Source organism: Prenolepis imparis, unplaced genomic scaffold, assembly GCF_030444845.1.
Source record: "Prenolepis imparis isolate NDT839.2.m4 unplaced genomic scaffold, iyPreImpa1.0 SCAF_11, whole genome shotgun sequence".
Classification (NCBI taxonomy): Eukaryota; Metazoa; Arthropoda; class Insecta; order Hymenoptera; family Formicidae; genus Prenolepis; species Prenolepis imparis.
Window position 1 is genome coordinate 1,100,402 of NW_028141169.1, and position 15,598 is coordinate 1,115,999.

The window sequence follows — 15,598 nt, forward strand, 5'->3', positions numbered from 1 at the left end:
CGGTGCGGAAAACTCAGTGAATACAGTGCAAGAGCTTTTATTGCCATGTGTTACAACAAAGGCGACAAAAACACGCATGCCGAAAATGAGGTAACACAGGAAATTCAGAATTCATTTGACATCGACATCCCCGAGTCATGTACAACAGATAATGGAGTATCTAAACACATCACATTTCAGCGTGTTTGATAATAATTGGATTTCATATACTTTCACACCTGTGCATGGTGAAGCAGCGTACAATAAAGAAAAAGTTTAATTAAATATTTAAACAATTGGATCCACGTTCTTCAGATCGAGAAGAACACATGAATCCCAAATTTATATCGTGAACATTATTTCATACTACATAATCACACAATAGTACATTTGACAACAAATATCATACATCGAAATCTAAAATTTTACTGCTGCAATATCATTATGTTGCAATTTAATTCTTATTTTCTTTAAGAACTGAATAATATTGCATTATTGTTATTTGATTTTTTCAATTCCGCTTTGCTAGTAGAAAAGACATGTAGCCAGCTGATGTTTTTATTAGCTGAAAATGATATTGTATATCTTTATTCGAGAAGAGAGATTTAAAAAAAATTAGAAAATTTTTAACGAAAATATATGATAATGTAAACTATGTGCTTTTTTATTTATATTTGTTAAAATAAGTTTATATATTTACAAACATACAAAGAAGATACTCTCTCTTGTGGTAAGAGTTTATTACTAAGATAAAAATTATAACATTTTAAAAATATTCTAATTAAATATTTGTGAAAAACTCTCTCTTTCACTCTCTTTCTCACAGATTTAAATACGATAAATATGATTAATAAATAAATTTTTTTACATTCGAAAAGTCTATAGCTAAACTATGGAAAAACAAATTATTAATAATCTTACGCTACAAAAAGTGGTCATCGTTAGCGGAAGAATTTTTCCCGCAGTAATGCAAAAGGGTTGCTTAGCTAGTAACATTAGAAGAATAAGGTTTCTCGCTTTGCGTGGCTCCCATGTAAACCACTCCAAATCGCAAATAGTACGATATACTGCGTCGCACTTAATAAAAACACAACCACACATGTGTATACATATATACATATACAATTAAAAAAATATATATATATAATATTAATTAATACTATAATATTAATTAATTATATGTATATATCTATAATTATAATAATATTTAAATATCCTTTTTTAGTATGGATTACTTTCATAAACGTTACTGAAAATTAAATACTTATTTTAATTTTTTCGAATCTTAATATATATTTTAGAGTATTAAAATTCTAAAATAAAGAAAACTTATTTAATCGAATAAATTAACCTTTATAATTAACATTTATGAGAGTAGCTCTACAAAATATATGTTTATTAAATATATAGAATAACGTGTAAAATAGAAAGGATTAATAGTAACTTAACAACATCATAATTGATCAATTGTAAATGATAATACAACTTATATACATACAATAAGTATTCATTTTTATGGGAATATGATTATGTGCATTAGAGATTCATTATGAAACATAAAATAGATTGTGTATACAATGCACAATGCTAATTATGTTGTATATATATAAATGTGTGACTTACTTGATCTGTTATTAAATCTCCGCCAAAGCAGTAAAAAAACGTTTGTAAAAGTGAACAGATGACAGCTATTATCATGTAACTCATTTCTGAGTAATTTGAAATGTTATTTATATTTTCGTCATTAATTACCTAAATAATACATTTCGTCAGTTAATAAAATCAGATTGATATGAATTAAGAAGACAATGACCATATGTACGACAACAAAATATATATGTTTTACTAGAACTTACAGTAAGGCCTACAAATCCGCATAGACAAAATATGATACCAAACTGAAGTACACATAGGAATAATATAAATGTAAATGTATTTTCGATATTATTGGCAAATCTATATAAAAATATTTATATACAAAAACATATTAGTATATTGAAATTCTCATATTGGACATAGTAATAATTACATATAAAAAATTTTTTATTTAATAGTGCATTATTTATCAAATTTATATTTCAGTATTTCCTAATAATAATAGACATAAATAGTCCTCGAATCTTGTAGTTTATTAAAAATAAAAACAAACTGAATTTTAACAAATAAGGAGCTTCATGAAGTGCAATTTTTCCAAAAGGAGAACCGATTTCCAAATTAAAAAAAAAAAAATAAAAAAAGAAATCTATGACAAGTAATCATATACGTGTACAAAAGTATCAGTATACAAGTTAATAACAAAAGTTTAAAACATGAAATAGATAATGTCTAAGATAGATTTATTATTTAATAATTAATTATTTAATAATTAAAAAACCTCCTTCAGGACTTAAATTTTCTCAGAAAGTGTTTGCAGAAATTTCATTGTACTTTTACAATCAAAACCCACCTGATTAGACGTAAATGAGTGACTATGTTGCTACTTAAAGCTTTGTTGAAATCTTCACACGAGGCCAAACTAATTAGTCGATGTTTGAAGTTCTCCAACTGACCACACATGTGAAGAATCACAAATCCCAAAAATGCATTTATGCCAACAAAAACGATTATTGCTAGTAAGGTCGTTATGGCTTGAGCAAGAAACGTCAACTCAAATTGCAGACTTTTATCAGTGTCGTACAAATAATAAGTTTGTAAAGGTAATGGCTTGTTCCGATCCGTGAGATTCGTTATATGTCTGAGTGGTACGTTGAAACAAGGAATAATGATGAGAAAAGCAAATCCCGATATTGTTATAACAAAACCATTAATTATAATTAGTCGAGCGGTCCAAGCGCGTTTTATCATTACGTCTCTCTCTGCGCTTAACTTTAGCATTAACCAATCCTCCGCTATCATATTTATGATGGATGACAGAACTTGCAAATATAAAAAATGCTATATCGGTAAAAAGATATCGAATTACATTAGCAATTATTTGTTAACATTATATTGAAAAAAAAATTAGCGTATATACATATAATTTATTCCAACAATACAATACATTGTGATAATGAATCATGTACATTTCTTTTGTTATCATAATCTGATATGCGGCTATAGTAATAAGTCGAACGCTCTAAAAAGAATTTTACGAAGAACTGAAATGTGAATGCTTTACATCAAATAGTTCTAGACATACCTGTCTGTTTCCATCGAATGATAACAAATTCTAATAACATCGTTAGCACGGGTAACGTAAATCGTAAATTGTCTATCATTAGCTTCATGTCGCCCCAAACACGTGTAAGTGCATGTATAAGAGGAATACCAGAGACAATTGCTATCATAATAAAAGTGAAACCCATACGAATGTCAGGACCGAGTCTTCTTTTAGCGACTCCATCAATGTTAGGCCATAAGCCGATCAATTCTAGGCTTAGACGGTTTAATTGAATAGCCCATACGAAATCTTTAAGCAAAACATTTATTAAAGAAGTTTGAGTATTGATTTCAAAATATGAAAATCGTAAAATTTTGAGAAAATGTGATAAAAATGCAATGTATATGTGTGTGAATATATAACATATAATAGAATAATAATTTTAAAGTATAATGAAAATTTAACATACACTTTAAATGAAAAATGTATGACATGAGTTTCGTACCTCTGTAACCTGAAGATTCCGACATCTCCATTTCGAAGACTAACATGAATGTGTAGAAGAGGTGTTGACCATAGTATTCTTCCCACCTTATGATATAAACATCACGCATGCTCAAGAAAAAAGTGCAGTAACCTGTCTGCTTCGTCGATGGATGCATTAAATATTCAAGATGCTACTTTCAGGTGCTAGCAAGTTGCCTGTTTTGTAACAAAACTTTAGGGATATAAGAATAGTTACGAACGTCTGCTTATGAGGAGGCGGGAAGTAAATTGTTTCGCTACAAACTGTTTCGTCGAATGTAGCAATACCGTGTACTAACATTTTTTTCATACTTTGTAACGTTCCATGAACGCGCATTTAATTTGAAAATACAGTGGCATGTAATTGCATGTTATGTAGTGGAAAAAATTTTCTGTATAGCAAAAACTGCAGCAAAATAGGAAGAAAAGGCTGCAATAAAAGAGATATAGAATGTCGCTCTTACGTATGTTTCGCGTACAAGAACACATTTATTCATATAACAATAAGTGCAGTTGTGGACGCAGAAAATTTTAAATTAAGAGTATCATTTCTTCTCTGCCCGAGAAAAACGCGATATCATACATCGGACTTGATCGGACTATTCTTAAAACAACGATGATAATGATATATTCAAACAAGAATAATATTCTTACGTAAAATAAGAAACATTGAAGTAAATAATATGATTTTTCCTTTTTTTTATAACATATACAATTATTGCCTTTTATTAGTAATTTTAAGTCGAGGAAAATAAATATTATTCCTCATTTACTTGAATTAATGTAATACTAAAATGTAATACTAAAATGTCAGTTTGATTTTCCTTTAATCCTGCATTGCCAATAAAAATATTATATGTAACTAGCCGATGTTTTTATTAGCTGAAAATAAATATATCTATATATAACTTTTCTACAAAACTATGAGATAAAATTTTTTAACAAATAATATATTGACCATGGTTTCATGTTATATTTCTAATTATAATTTCAATATCTAAATTTCATAAAATTTTATAATTAAATTATATTTTTTTACGAACGGATATAACATTAAAACGGTTATAAAACAAAAACTTACGTTATGTTAATACAAAATTTTTCATTTTAATATCTGTCAGAAAATCAGAGAAAAATATATCAGTGCATTTTCACTTTCTCCATTTAAATGTAAAAATAATTAATTAATAGAGCTAAGAGAGAAAAGAAATATGAAGAAAATTATGCGCAGAGAAAGAAAGAAATCTTCTTAAATACATTGTTATTTCTGTAAAAGGAAAGGCCTCGTCACGTATTGCAAAAAGAAGAAAGAGAAAGCGCGGAAAAATTCAGTGATTTCGGTGCGAGAGCTTTTATTGCCACGTGCTATAACAAGAATGGCAAAAGCTTAAGCAGTAAAAAAATACAATAAAGAAAAAAGTTTAACAAGTTCCATTTTATTCGGATTGAAAAGAAGACAACACAAGAATCTCAAGTTGATGAATAATGCTACATTGCTATATGAATTTCAATTCCGCATTGCTAGTAGGATAGATACGTAGCCAACCGATGTTTTCAATAGCTGAAAATGATATACATATATCTTTATTTAAGAAGAGAGATTTTAAAAAAGAAAAAATAATTTTTAACGAATATATATAATAATATAAACTATGTGCTTTTTGATTTACATGTTAAACATTTTTTTATATTTACATGCATAGAGGAAAGATACTCTCTCTTGTGATAAAAGTTTAATACTAACGATAAGATAAAAATTATGATATTAAAAAAAATATTTTATTCAATATTTTATTATGAAATATTTTAAAATATAAAAATATTTTAAAATATTTAGAAATAGAATAGAAAAATATTTTATTTAATATTTTATTATATTTCATTAAATATAATTATCTCTCTTCCACAGATTTAAAGGACAAAAATTAATAATTAAATTTCATTAGAGTCATAGATAAATATTTAAAAGTTGATTATTAATATTCTTACGCTGCAAAAAGTGGTCATCGTTAGCGGAAAAACTTTTCCCGCAGTAATGCGAAAGGGTTCCTTGGTTAGTAACATTAGTAAAATAAGGTTTCTCGCTTTGTGCGACTTCCATGTATACCACTCCAGATCGCAAATAGTACGGTATACTGCGTCGCACTTAATAAAAATACACATACATATATACACACACACACACACCCATACATATATATATATATATATATTGTACATATGTATATATATATTTTATATTATATACATATATAAATTACAATATATGTATATGTACATATATGGATATACGATAAAAATATAAATATATGTATATAAACAATAACGTTAATTAATTATATGTATGTATTTGCAATTATAATAATATTTAAATATCCATAGTATAAATATATTTACTATAAATTACTTTAAAAAACGTTGAAAATTAAATAGTTATTTTAATTTTAATTTTATCCTAATATTTTTATTTTTATTCCAAAATTTTAAAAATAAAAAAACTTATTTAATCTAATAAATTAATCTTTATTATTAACATTTATGAAAATAGCTCTATAAAATATATGTTTATTAAATATATACAATAATGTACAAAATAGAAAAGGATTAATAGTTACATAGCATCATAATTAATCAATCATGTAGCAAATGGCAAAAACAAATACTTACATATAAAAAATATTAATTTATGAAAATTTTATAATTATATATATAATTCATATTCTTATTTTAAATTACAAAAATGATTATATATATACAATGTACAATGCTAATTATATATAATTGTATATATGAATATATATGCGACTTACTTGTTCTGTTATTAACTCTCCGCCAAAGCAGTAGAAAAACGTTTGCGTAAGTAAACAGATAAGAACAACTGCCGAGTAAGTTATTTGTGAAATATTTGCATTATTCACATTTTCGTCAGTAATTACCTAAATAATACATCTCATCAGTTAATAAAAACAGATTGATATGAATTAAGGAGACAATCACGCCACATGTACGTCAACACAAAATATATGTTATACTAGAACTTACAGTAAGAAATATAAATCCGCATAGACAAAATACCATACCAAACTGGAGTACCAATACAAACAATATAAATGTAAATGTATTTTCGATATTATTGGCATATCTACATGAACGTATTTATATACAATAACATATTATATTAATATTCTCGTATTGGACATGGTAATAATTACATATAAAAATAATTTTTATTTAATATTTATACATTATTTATCAAGTTTATATTTCGGCATTTTTTAATAATAATGCGGACATAAATAGTCTTTAAATCTTGTTTATTAAAAACAATAATTTAAAAATAAAATAAAAATAAACGAGAAGTCTCAAAAAAGCAATTCTTGTAAAAAAAAAACGATTCCAAATTGAATAATAACTATGACACATAATACGCTAAAAGTATCAGTCTACAAGTTAATAATAAGTTGATAATGAGAGAGAGACAATGTCTATAATTTATTATTTAATAATTAAAAAATCCTTCTTCAGAATTTCAACTTTCTCAGAAATTCTGCAGAAATTTCATTTGTGACAATCGAAACCTACCTGATCAGACGTAAATGAGTCACTACGCAGCTACTCAGAGCTTTATTGTAATCTTTACACAAAGTCAAATTGACTATTCGATGTTTAAAGTTATCCAACTGACCGCACATATGAAGAATCACAGACCCCACAAGTGCATTTACCCCAACGTTAATTAATAATGCTACCAAGACCGTTATGGCTTGAGCAAAAAACGTCAATTCAAATTGCAGACTTTTATCAGTGTCGTAAACATAATAAGTTTGTAGAGGTAATGGCTTGATCCGATCAGTGAGATTTGTTAACTGTCTGAGTGGTGCGTCGAAACAAGGAACAATGATGAAAACAATACATGCCAATAGTGTTGTAACGAAACTATAAATTATAATTAGTCGAGCGGTCCAAGCGCGCTTTATCATTACATCTCTCTCTGCGCTTAGCTTTAGCGTCAACCAATCCTCCGCTATCATATTTATGATGGATGACAGAACTTACAAATATAAAAAACGCGATTTCGGTAAAAAGATCGAATTACATTAGCTACTTGTTAACATACATATCGAAAAGAAAATTATCGTACACTTATCATAATTTATTCCAACAATAAAATACATTGTGATAAATCATGTACATTTTTTTTGTTATCATAATCTGATATGTGGTTAATTATTAATAAGTCAAACTCTCTTAAAAGGATTTTACGAAATAAAACGTGAATGCTTTGCATCAAATAATTCTAGACATACCTGTTTGTTTCCATCGCATGATAACAAGTTCTAATAAAATCGTCATCAAAATTAATGTAAGTCGTAAGTTCTCTATCATTAGCGTCATGTTGCCCCAAACTCGCATAAGCGCATGTACAAGAGGAATACCAGTGACAAATGCTATCATAATAAAAGCGAAACCCGCAAGAATGTCAGAACCGAATCTTCTTTTAGCGATTCCATTAGTTTTAGGCCATAAGCCGACCAATTCTAAGTTCAGACGGTTTAATCCAATTGCCCATATGAAATCTTTAAGTAAAATTTATCTTAACTTGAGTAATAATTACAAATTTGTATAATTGTAAAAGTTTTCAAAAAATGATGAAAATACAATGTATGTATGTGTACATATAACAAATATGTTTATAATACAATCCTAACTTAAAATCATTTTGGAAAAAGGTACATTATAAGTGGAAAATGTATGACATAGGCGTACCTTTGTAACCTGAAGATTCCGACATGTCCATATCAAAGACTAATATGAATATATCGAAGAGGTGTTGACCATCGTATTCTTTTCCCATCTTATGATAAAATAACTATCACGCATGCTCGTGAAACGAGTGCAATAACCTGGCTGCTTCGTCGAAGGATGCATTATTAAATATTAATAATGCTACTTCCAGTCGTTTCCAGTCAGTTATCTGTTTTGTAAAACTTTATAGGCGTAACAATAGTTACAAACTTATCTGTTTTTTCCTTCTTTTTTTTTACTAGACGTATACGGGATGTATACTGTATATCGTTATAAATATTATCGACCTTGTATTAAAAGTTTTTTCGTACTTTGCTACGTTCCATGTATGCGTGCATTTACTATGAAAATATAGTGGCATGTAATTACATGTTGTGTAGTTGGAAAAATTTTCTGCGAAATACTGCAGTAAAAAAGAAAAAAAAAGAGTACAATAAAGAAAGTACAAAATGTCGTTTTACATTTTATTTTTCGCATGTTTGGTGCAAGAACATATTCGTTGACATAACATTGTGCAGTGAATGGAAAAAAGTTTTTTGAATTGATAGTTTCTTTTTTTTTAATATGTGAGAAATGCAATATCCAAATAGTTTTTCATCGTGCTATTCTTAAAACAATTGTGATTGTAATTTTCAAACAAGACTAATACAATTTACGAGTATATAGCAAATATAGAGAATTAATAAACGACATAAACTATGTAAAATTTTATTTTCAATATAAGAAATATAATTATTAATTTTTAGTACTAATTTTAACAGAAGAAACAGATGTATATTAAAATCTGGAAATTCGGGATATAACTATTATAATGCCGCATATAGTTTCGATGACACACGAGTCAAATCGGAAGTGACAGTGGAAGCATGAGTTAAAGACAATATGAAAGCGATGAGTTTAATTTCATCAGCGAGTGAAAAACAACAATTAGAAAGCCTTATCAAGTATACACCTGCACGCAAGATGTGGACAAAATTAAAGAATGCCTACGAGCAACGATCAGCATTGAGCAAGTTTTTTTTATGCAAGAGATTTCACGAATGCTAGATAAATGTCAACGTGTCAATTTCGCAATACATCACTACTATTCAAAATTTAATAAGCTAGTTAAGAGACGGAAGGGCTGGAGCTAAGAGAAAAAAAATACCAAGAAAAACGCGCGAAGAAAAGAAGAAATCTTCCCAAGTGCAGCATTATTTCTGTAAAAAAAGGCGCGTAATTGCAAAAAGAAGAAAAAAGACAGACAAGGCGCGGAAAAATTAAGTGATTTAGGTACGAGAGCTTTTGTTTATTGCCACGTGCTATAACAAAAACGACAAAAGCGCACATGCAATAAATAAGGTAAGAGAGAATATCAAAAATTACTTCGACAATGACATCAGCAGAATGTCTTTGCACATCACATTTCAGCATGATTGATTTCACACTTTTAGATCTGTGTACGATGAAGTAGTTAACAATAAAGAAAAGGGTTTAAACAACAAATTCTGTTTTATTCGAATTGAAAATAAGGCAACACGAGAATTTCAAGTTCTTGTTGAAGCATCTTGTAGTGGCCACTACCTCATATAACACGCTAATATATTTTATAATAAATACGTCGAGCATAAACAGTTGTTATATGAATTTCAATTCCACTTTGTTAGTAGAAGAGATATATAACCAGCCGATGTTTTCAATATCTGAAAATGATATATGTGTATATCTATATTCAAGAAGAGAGATTTAAAAAAGAGAAAATAATTTTTAATGAAAATATATGATAATATAAACTCTATCTATGCGTGCTATTTTATTTAATTAATATAATTTTTATATAACTAAAATAATTTTTTATATTTAAATAAATAGAAGAAAGACACTCTTTCTTGTGATAAAAGTTTAATATTAAGATAAAAATTATAACATTAAAAAAAATATTTTGTTTTAATTATCCCTCTTTCCCTCTTTCTCTCTTTCCCTCAGATTTAAAGAATATAAATATGATTAATAATTAAATTTTAATAGAATCAAAAAGTCAGCTAAGCTATGTAAAAGCCATGTAGACTCGAGGACACACAACTCAAGGCGGAAGTGGCTGTGAAAGCATAGACTGTGAAAGTTAAGACAATGCGAAAACGATGAATTTTAATTCTTCAGCCATTCAAAAGCAGCAATTAGAAAGCTTCATCACGTGCATATCTGCACGAGAGATTTGGACAAAATTAAAAAATATCTATGAGCAACGAACAGGCAAGTTTACTAGAGCTACTACACTAAGAAAGAAAATAAATGTCAAGGAAATCATGCGTGAAGAAAAAAGGAAATCTTCTGAAATACACTGTCATTTCTGTAAGAAAAAAGACCTCATCTTAGGCGTGATTACAAAAAGAAGAAAGACAAACGAGGTGCGGAAAACTCAGTGAATACAGTGCAAGAGCTTTTATTGCCATGTGTTACAACAAAGGCGACAAAAACACGCATGCCGTAAATGAGGTAACACAGAATAACAGGAAATTCAGAATTCTTTTGACATCGACATCCCCGAGTCATGTACAGCAGATAGCGGAGTATCTAAACACATCACATTTCAGCGTGTTTGATAATAATTGGATTTCATATACTTTCACACCTGTGCATGGTGAAGCAGCGTACAATAAAGAAAAAGGTTAATTAAATATTTAAACAATTGGATCCACTTTCTTCAGATCGAGAAGAACACATGAATCCCAAATTTATATCGTGAACATTATTTCATACTACATAATCACACAATAGTACATTTGACAACAAATATCATACATCGAAATATAAAATTTTACTGCTGCAATATCATTATGTTGCAATTTAATTCTTATTTTCTTTAAGAACTGAATAATAATGCATTATTGTTATTTGATTTTTTCAATTCCGCTTTGCTAGTAGAAAAGACATGTAGCCAGCTGATGTTTTTATTAGCTGAAAATGATATTGTATATCTTTATTCGAGAAGAGAGATTTAAAAAAAATTAGAAAATTTTTAACGAAAATATATGATAATGTAAACTATGTGCTTTTTTATTTATATTTGTTAAAATAAGTTTATATATTTACAAACTAGCTAAACTATGGAAAAACAAATTATTAATAATCTTACGCTACAAAAAGTGGTCATCGTTAGCGGAAGAATTTTTCCCGCAGTAATGCAAAAGGGTTGCTTAGCTAGTAACATTAGAAGAATAAGGTTTCTCGCTTTGCGTGGCTCCCATGTAAACCACTCCAAATCGCAAATAGTACGATATACTGCGTCGCACTTAATAAAAACACAACCACACATGTGTATACATATATACATATACAATTAAAAAAATATATATATATAATATTAATTAATACTATAATATTAATTAATTATATGTATATATCTATAATTATAATAATATTTAAATATCCTTTTTTAGTATGGATTACTTTCATAAACGTTACTGAAAATTAAATACTTATTTTAATTTTTTCGAATCTTAATATATATTTTAGAGTATTAAAATTCTAAAATAAAGAAAACTTATTTAATCGAATAAATTAACCTTTATAATTAACATTTATGAGAGTAGCTCTACAAAATATATGTTTATTAAATATATAGAATAACGTGTAAAATAGAAAGGATTAATAGTAACTTAACAACATCATAATTGATCAATTGTAAATGATAATACAACTTATATACATACAATAAGTATTCATTTTTATGGGAATATGATTATGTGCATTAGAGATTCATTATGAAACATAAAATAGATTGTGTATACAATGCACAATGCTAATTATGTTGTATATATATAAATGTGTGACTTACTTGATCTGTTATTAAATCTCCGCCAAAGCAGTAAAAAAACGTTTGTAAAAGTGAACAGATGACAGATATTATCATGTAACTCATTTCTGAGAAATTTGAAATGTTATTTATATTTTCGTCAGTAATTACCTAAATAATACATCTCGTCAGTTAATAAAAACAGATTGATATGAATTAAGAAGACAATGACCATATCTACGACAACAAAATATATATGTTTTACTAGAACTTACAGTAAGGCCTTCAAATCCGCATAGACAAAATACGATACCAAACTGAAGTACACATAGGAATAATATAAATGTAAATGTATTTTCGATATTATTGGCATATCTATATAAAAAGATTTATATACAAAAACATATTAGTATATTGAAATTCTCATATTGGACATAGTAATAATTACATATAAAAATTTTTTATTTAATAGTGCATTATTTATCAAATTTATATTTCAGTATTTCCTAATAATAATGTAGACATAAATAGTCCTCGAATCTTGTAGTTTATTAAAAATAAAAACAAACTGAATTTTAACAAATAAGGAGCTTCACGAAGTGCAATTTTTGCAAAAGGAGAACCGATTTCCAAATTAAAAAAAAAAAAATAAAAAAAGAAATCTATGACAAGTAATCATATACGTGTACAAAAGTATCAGTATACAAGTTAATAACAAAAGTTTAAAACATGAAATAGATAATGTCTAAGATAGATTTATTATTTTATAATTAATTATTTAATAATTAAAAAATCCTCCTTCAGGACTTAAATTTTCTCAGAAAGTGTTTGCAGAAATTTCATTGTACTGTTACAATCAAAACCCACCTGATTAGACGTAAATGAGTGACTATGCTGCTACTTAAAGCTTTGTTGAAATCTTCACACGAGGCCAAACTAATTAGTCGATGTTTGAAGTTCTCCAACTGACCACACATGTGAAGAATCACAAATCCCAAAAATGCATTTATGCCAACAAAAACGATTATTGCTAGTAACATCGTTATGGCTTGAGCAAGAAACGTCAACTCAAATTGCAGACTTTTATCAGTGTCGTACAAATAATAAGTTTGTAAAGGTAATGGCTTGTTCCGATCCGTGAGATTCGTTATATGTCTGAGTGGTACGTTGAAACAAGGACTAATGATGAGAAAAGCAAATCCCGATATTGTTATAACAAAACCATTAATTATAATTAGTCGAGCGGTCCAAGCGCGTTTTATCATTACGTCTCTCTCTGCGCTTAACTTTAGCATTAACCAATCCTCCGCTATCATATTTATGATGGATAACAGAACTTGCAAATATAAAAAATGCTATATCGGTAAAAAGATATCGATTTACATTAGCAATTATTTGTTAACATTATATTGAAAAAAAAATTAGCGTATATACATATAATTTATTCCAACAATACAATACATTGTGATAATAAATCATGTACATTTCTTTTGTTATCATAATCTGATATGCGGCTATAGTAATAAGTCGAACGCTCTAAAAAGAATTTTACGAAGAACTGAAATGTGAATGCTTTACATCAAATAGTTCTAGACATACCTGTCTGTTTCCATCGCATGATAACAAATTCTAATAAAATCGTCAGCACGGGTAACGTAATTCGTAAATTGTCTATCATTAGCTTCATGTCGCCCCAAACACGTGTAAGTGCATGTATAAGAGGAATACCAGAGACAATTGCTATCATAATAAAAGTGAAACCCATACGAATGTCAGGACCGAGTCTTCTTTTAGCGACTCCATCAATGTTAGGCCATAAGCCGATCAATTCTAGGCTTAGACGGTTTAATTGAATAGCCCATACGAAATCTTTAAGCAAAACATTTATTAAAGAAGTTTGAGTATTGATTTCAAAATATAAAAATCGTAAAATTTTGAGAAAAAGTGATAAAAATGCAATGTATATGTATGTGAATATATAACATATAATAGAATAATAATTTTAAAGTATAATGAAAATTTAACATACACTTTAAATGAAAAATGTATGACATAAGTTTCGTACCTCTGTAACCTGAAGATTCCGACATGTCCATATCGAAGACTAACATGAATGTGTAGAAGAGGTGTTGACCATAGTATTCTTCCCACTTTATGATATAAACATCACGCATGCTCAAGAAAGTGCAGTAACCTGTCTGCTTCGTCGATGGATGCATTAAATATTCAAGATGCTACTTTCAGGTGCTAGCAAGTTGCCTGTTTTGTAACAAAACTTTAGGGATATAAGAATAGTTACGAACGTCTGCTTATGAGGAGGCGGGAAGTAAATTGTTTCGCTACAAACTGTTTCGTCGAATGTAGCAATACCGTGTACTAACATTTTTTTCATACTTTGTAACGTTCCATGAACGCGCATTTAATTTGAAAATACAGTGGCATGTAATTGCATGTTATGTAGTGGAAAAAATTTTCTGTATAGCAAAAACTGCAGCAAAAAAGGAAGAAACGGCTGCAATAAAGGAAATATAGAATGTCGCTCTTACGTATGTTTCGCGTACAAGAACACATTTATTCATATAACAATAAGTGCAGTTGTGGACGCAGAAAATTTTAAATTAAGAGTATCATTTCTTCTCTGCCCGAGAAAAACGCGATATCATAGATCGGACTTGATCGGACTATTCTTAAAACAACGATGATAATGATATATTCAAACAAGAATAATATTCTTACGTAAAATAAGAAACATTGAAGTAAATAATATGATTTTTCCTTTTTTTTATAACATATACAATTATTGCCTTTTATTAGTAATTTTAAGTCGAGGAAAATAAATATTATTCCTCATTTACTTGAATTAATGTAATGCTAAAATGTAATACTAAAATGTCAGTTTGATTTTCCTTTAATCCCCTGCCTTGCCAATAAAAATACTATATGTAACTAGCCGATGTTTTTATTAGCTGAAAATAAATATATCTATATATAATTTTTCTACAAAACTATGAGATAAAATTTTTTAACAAATAATATATTGACCATGGTTTCATGTTATATTTCTAATTATAATTTCAATATCTAAATTTCATAAAATTTTATAATTAAATTATATTTTTTTACCAACGGATATAACATTAAAACGGTTATAAAACAAAAACTTACGTTATGTTAATACAAAATTTTTCATTTTAATATGTGTCAGAAAATCAGAGAAAAATATATCAGTGCATTTTCACTTTCTCCATTTAAATGTAAAAATAATTAATTAATAGAGCTAAGAGAGAAAAGAAATATGAAGAAAATTATGCGCAGAGAAAGAAAGAAATCTTCTTAAATACATTGTTATTTCTGTAAAAGGAAGGGCCTCTTCA

The 15,598-nt window shown here is 27.9% G+C and overlaps 3 protein-coding genes across 3 annotated transcripts; all 3 read right to left on the reverse strand.

Annotated features, from left to right (window-relative positions):
• Positions 1–334: 334 nt before the first annotated feature.
• Positions 335–4,210, reverse strand: LOC145942480 (odorant receptor 13a-like). The gene is made up of 7 exons (XM_083049251.1): positions 3,624–4,210; positions 3,158–3,427; positions 2,426–2,894; positions 1,836–1,935; positions 1,603–1,731; positions 901–1,056; positions 335–544 (listed from the first exon to the last, which is right to left on the reverse strand). The coding sequence occupies exons 1-7, from the start codon at positions 3,778–3,780 to the stop codon at positions 491–493; spliced, it is 1,335 nt and encodes a 444-aa protein (XP_082905377.1). The 5' UTR covers positions 3,781–4,210; the 3' UTR covers positions 335–490.
• An 853-nt stretch (positions 4,211–5,063) lies between these two features.
• LOC145942539 (odorant receptor 13a-like) lies at positions 5,064–8,490 on the reverse strand. Its single transcript, XM_083049365.1, has 7 exons — positions 8,411–8,490; positions 7,951–8,220; positions 7,226–7,694; positions 6,686–6,785; positions 6,454–6,579; positions 5,633–5,788; positions 5,064–5,204 (listed from the first exon to the last, which is right to left on the reverse strand). The coding sequence occupies exons 1-7, from the start codon at positions 8,439–8,441 to the stop codon at positions 5,151–5,153; spliced, it is 1,206 nt and encodes a 401-aa protein (XP_082905491.1). The 5' UTR covers positions 8,442–8,490; the 3' UTR covers positions 5,064–5,150.
• Positions 8,491–11,250: 2,760 nt separating this feature from the next.
• LOC145942540 (odorant receptor 13a-like) lies at positions 11,251–14,900 on the reverse strand. Its single transcript, XM_083049366.1, has 7 exons — positions 14,290–14,900; positions 13,824–14,093; positions 13,092–13,560; positions 12,500–12,599; positions 12,267–12,395; positions 11,565–11,720; positions 11,251–11,386 (listed from the first exon to the last, which is right to left on the reverse strand). The coding sequence occupies exons 1-7, from the start codon at positions 14,441–14,443 to the stop codon at positions 11,333–11,335; spliced, it is 1,332 nt and encodes a 443-aa protein (XP_082905492.1). The 5' UTR covers positions 14,444–14,900; the 3' UTR covers positions 11,251–11,332.
• Between the last annotated feature and the right edge of the window lie 698 nt (positions 14,901–15,598).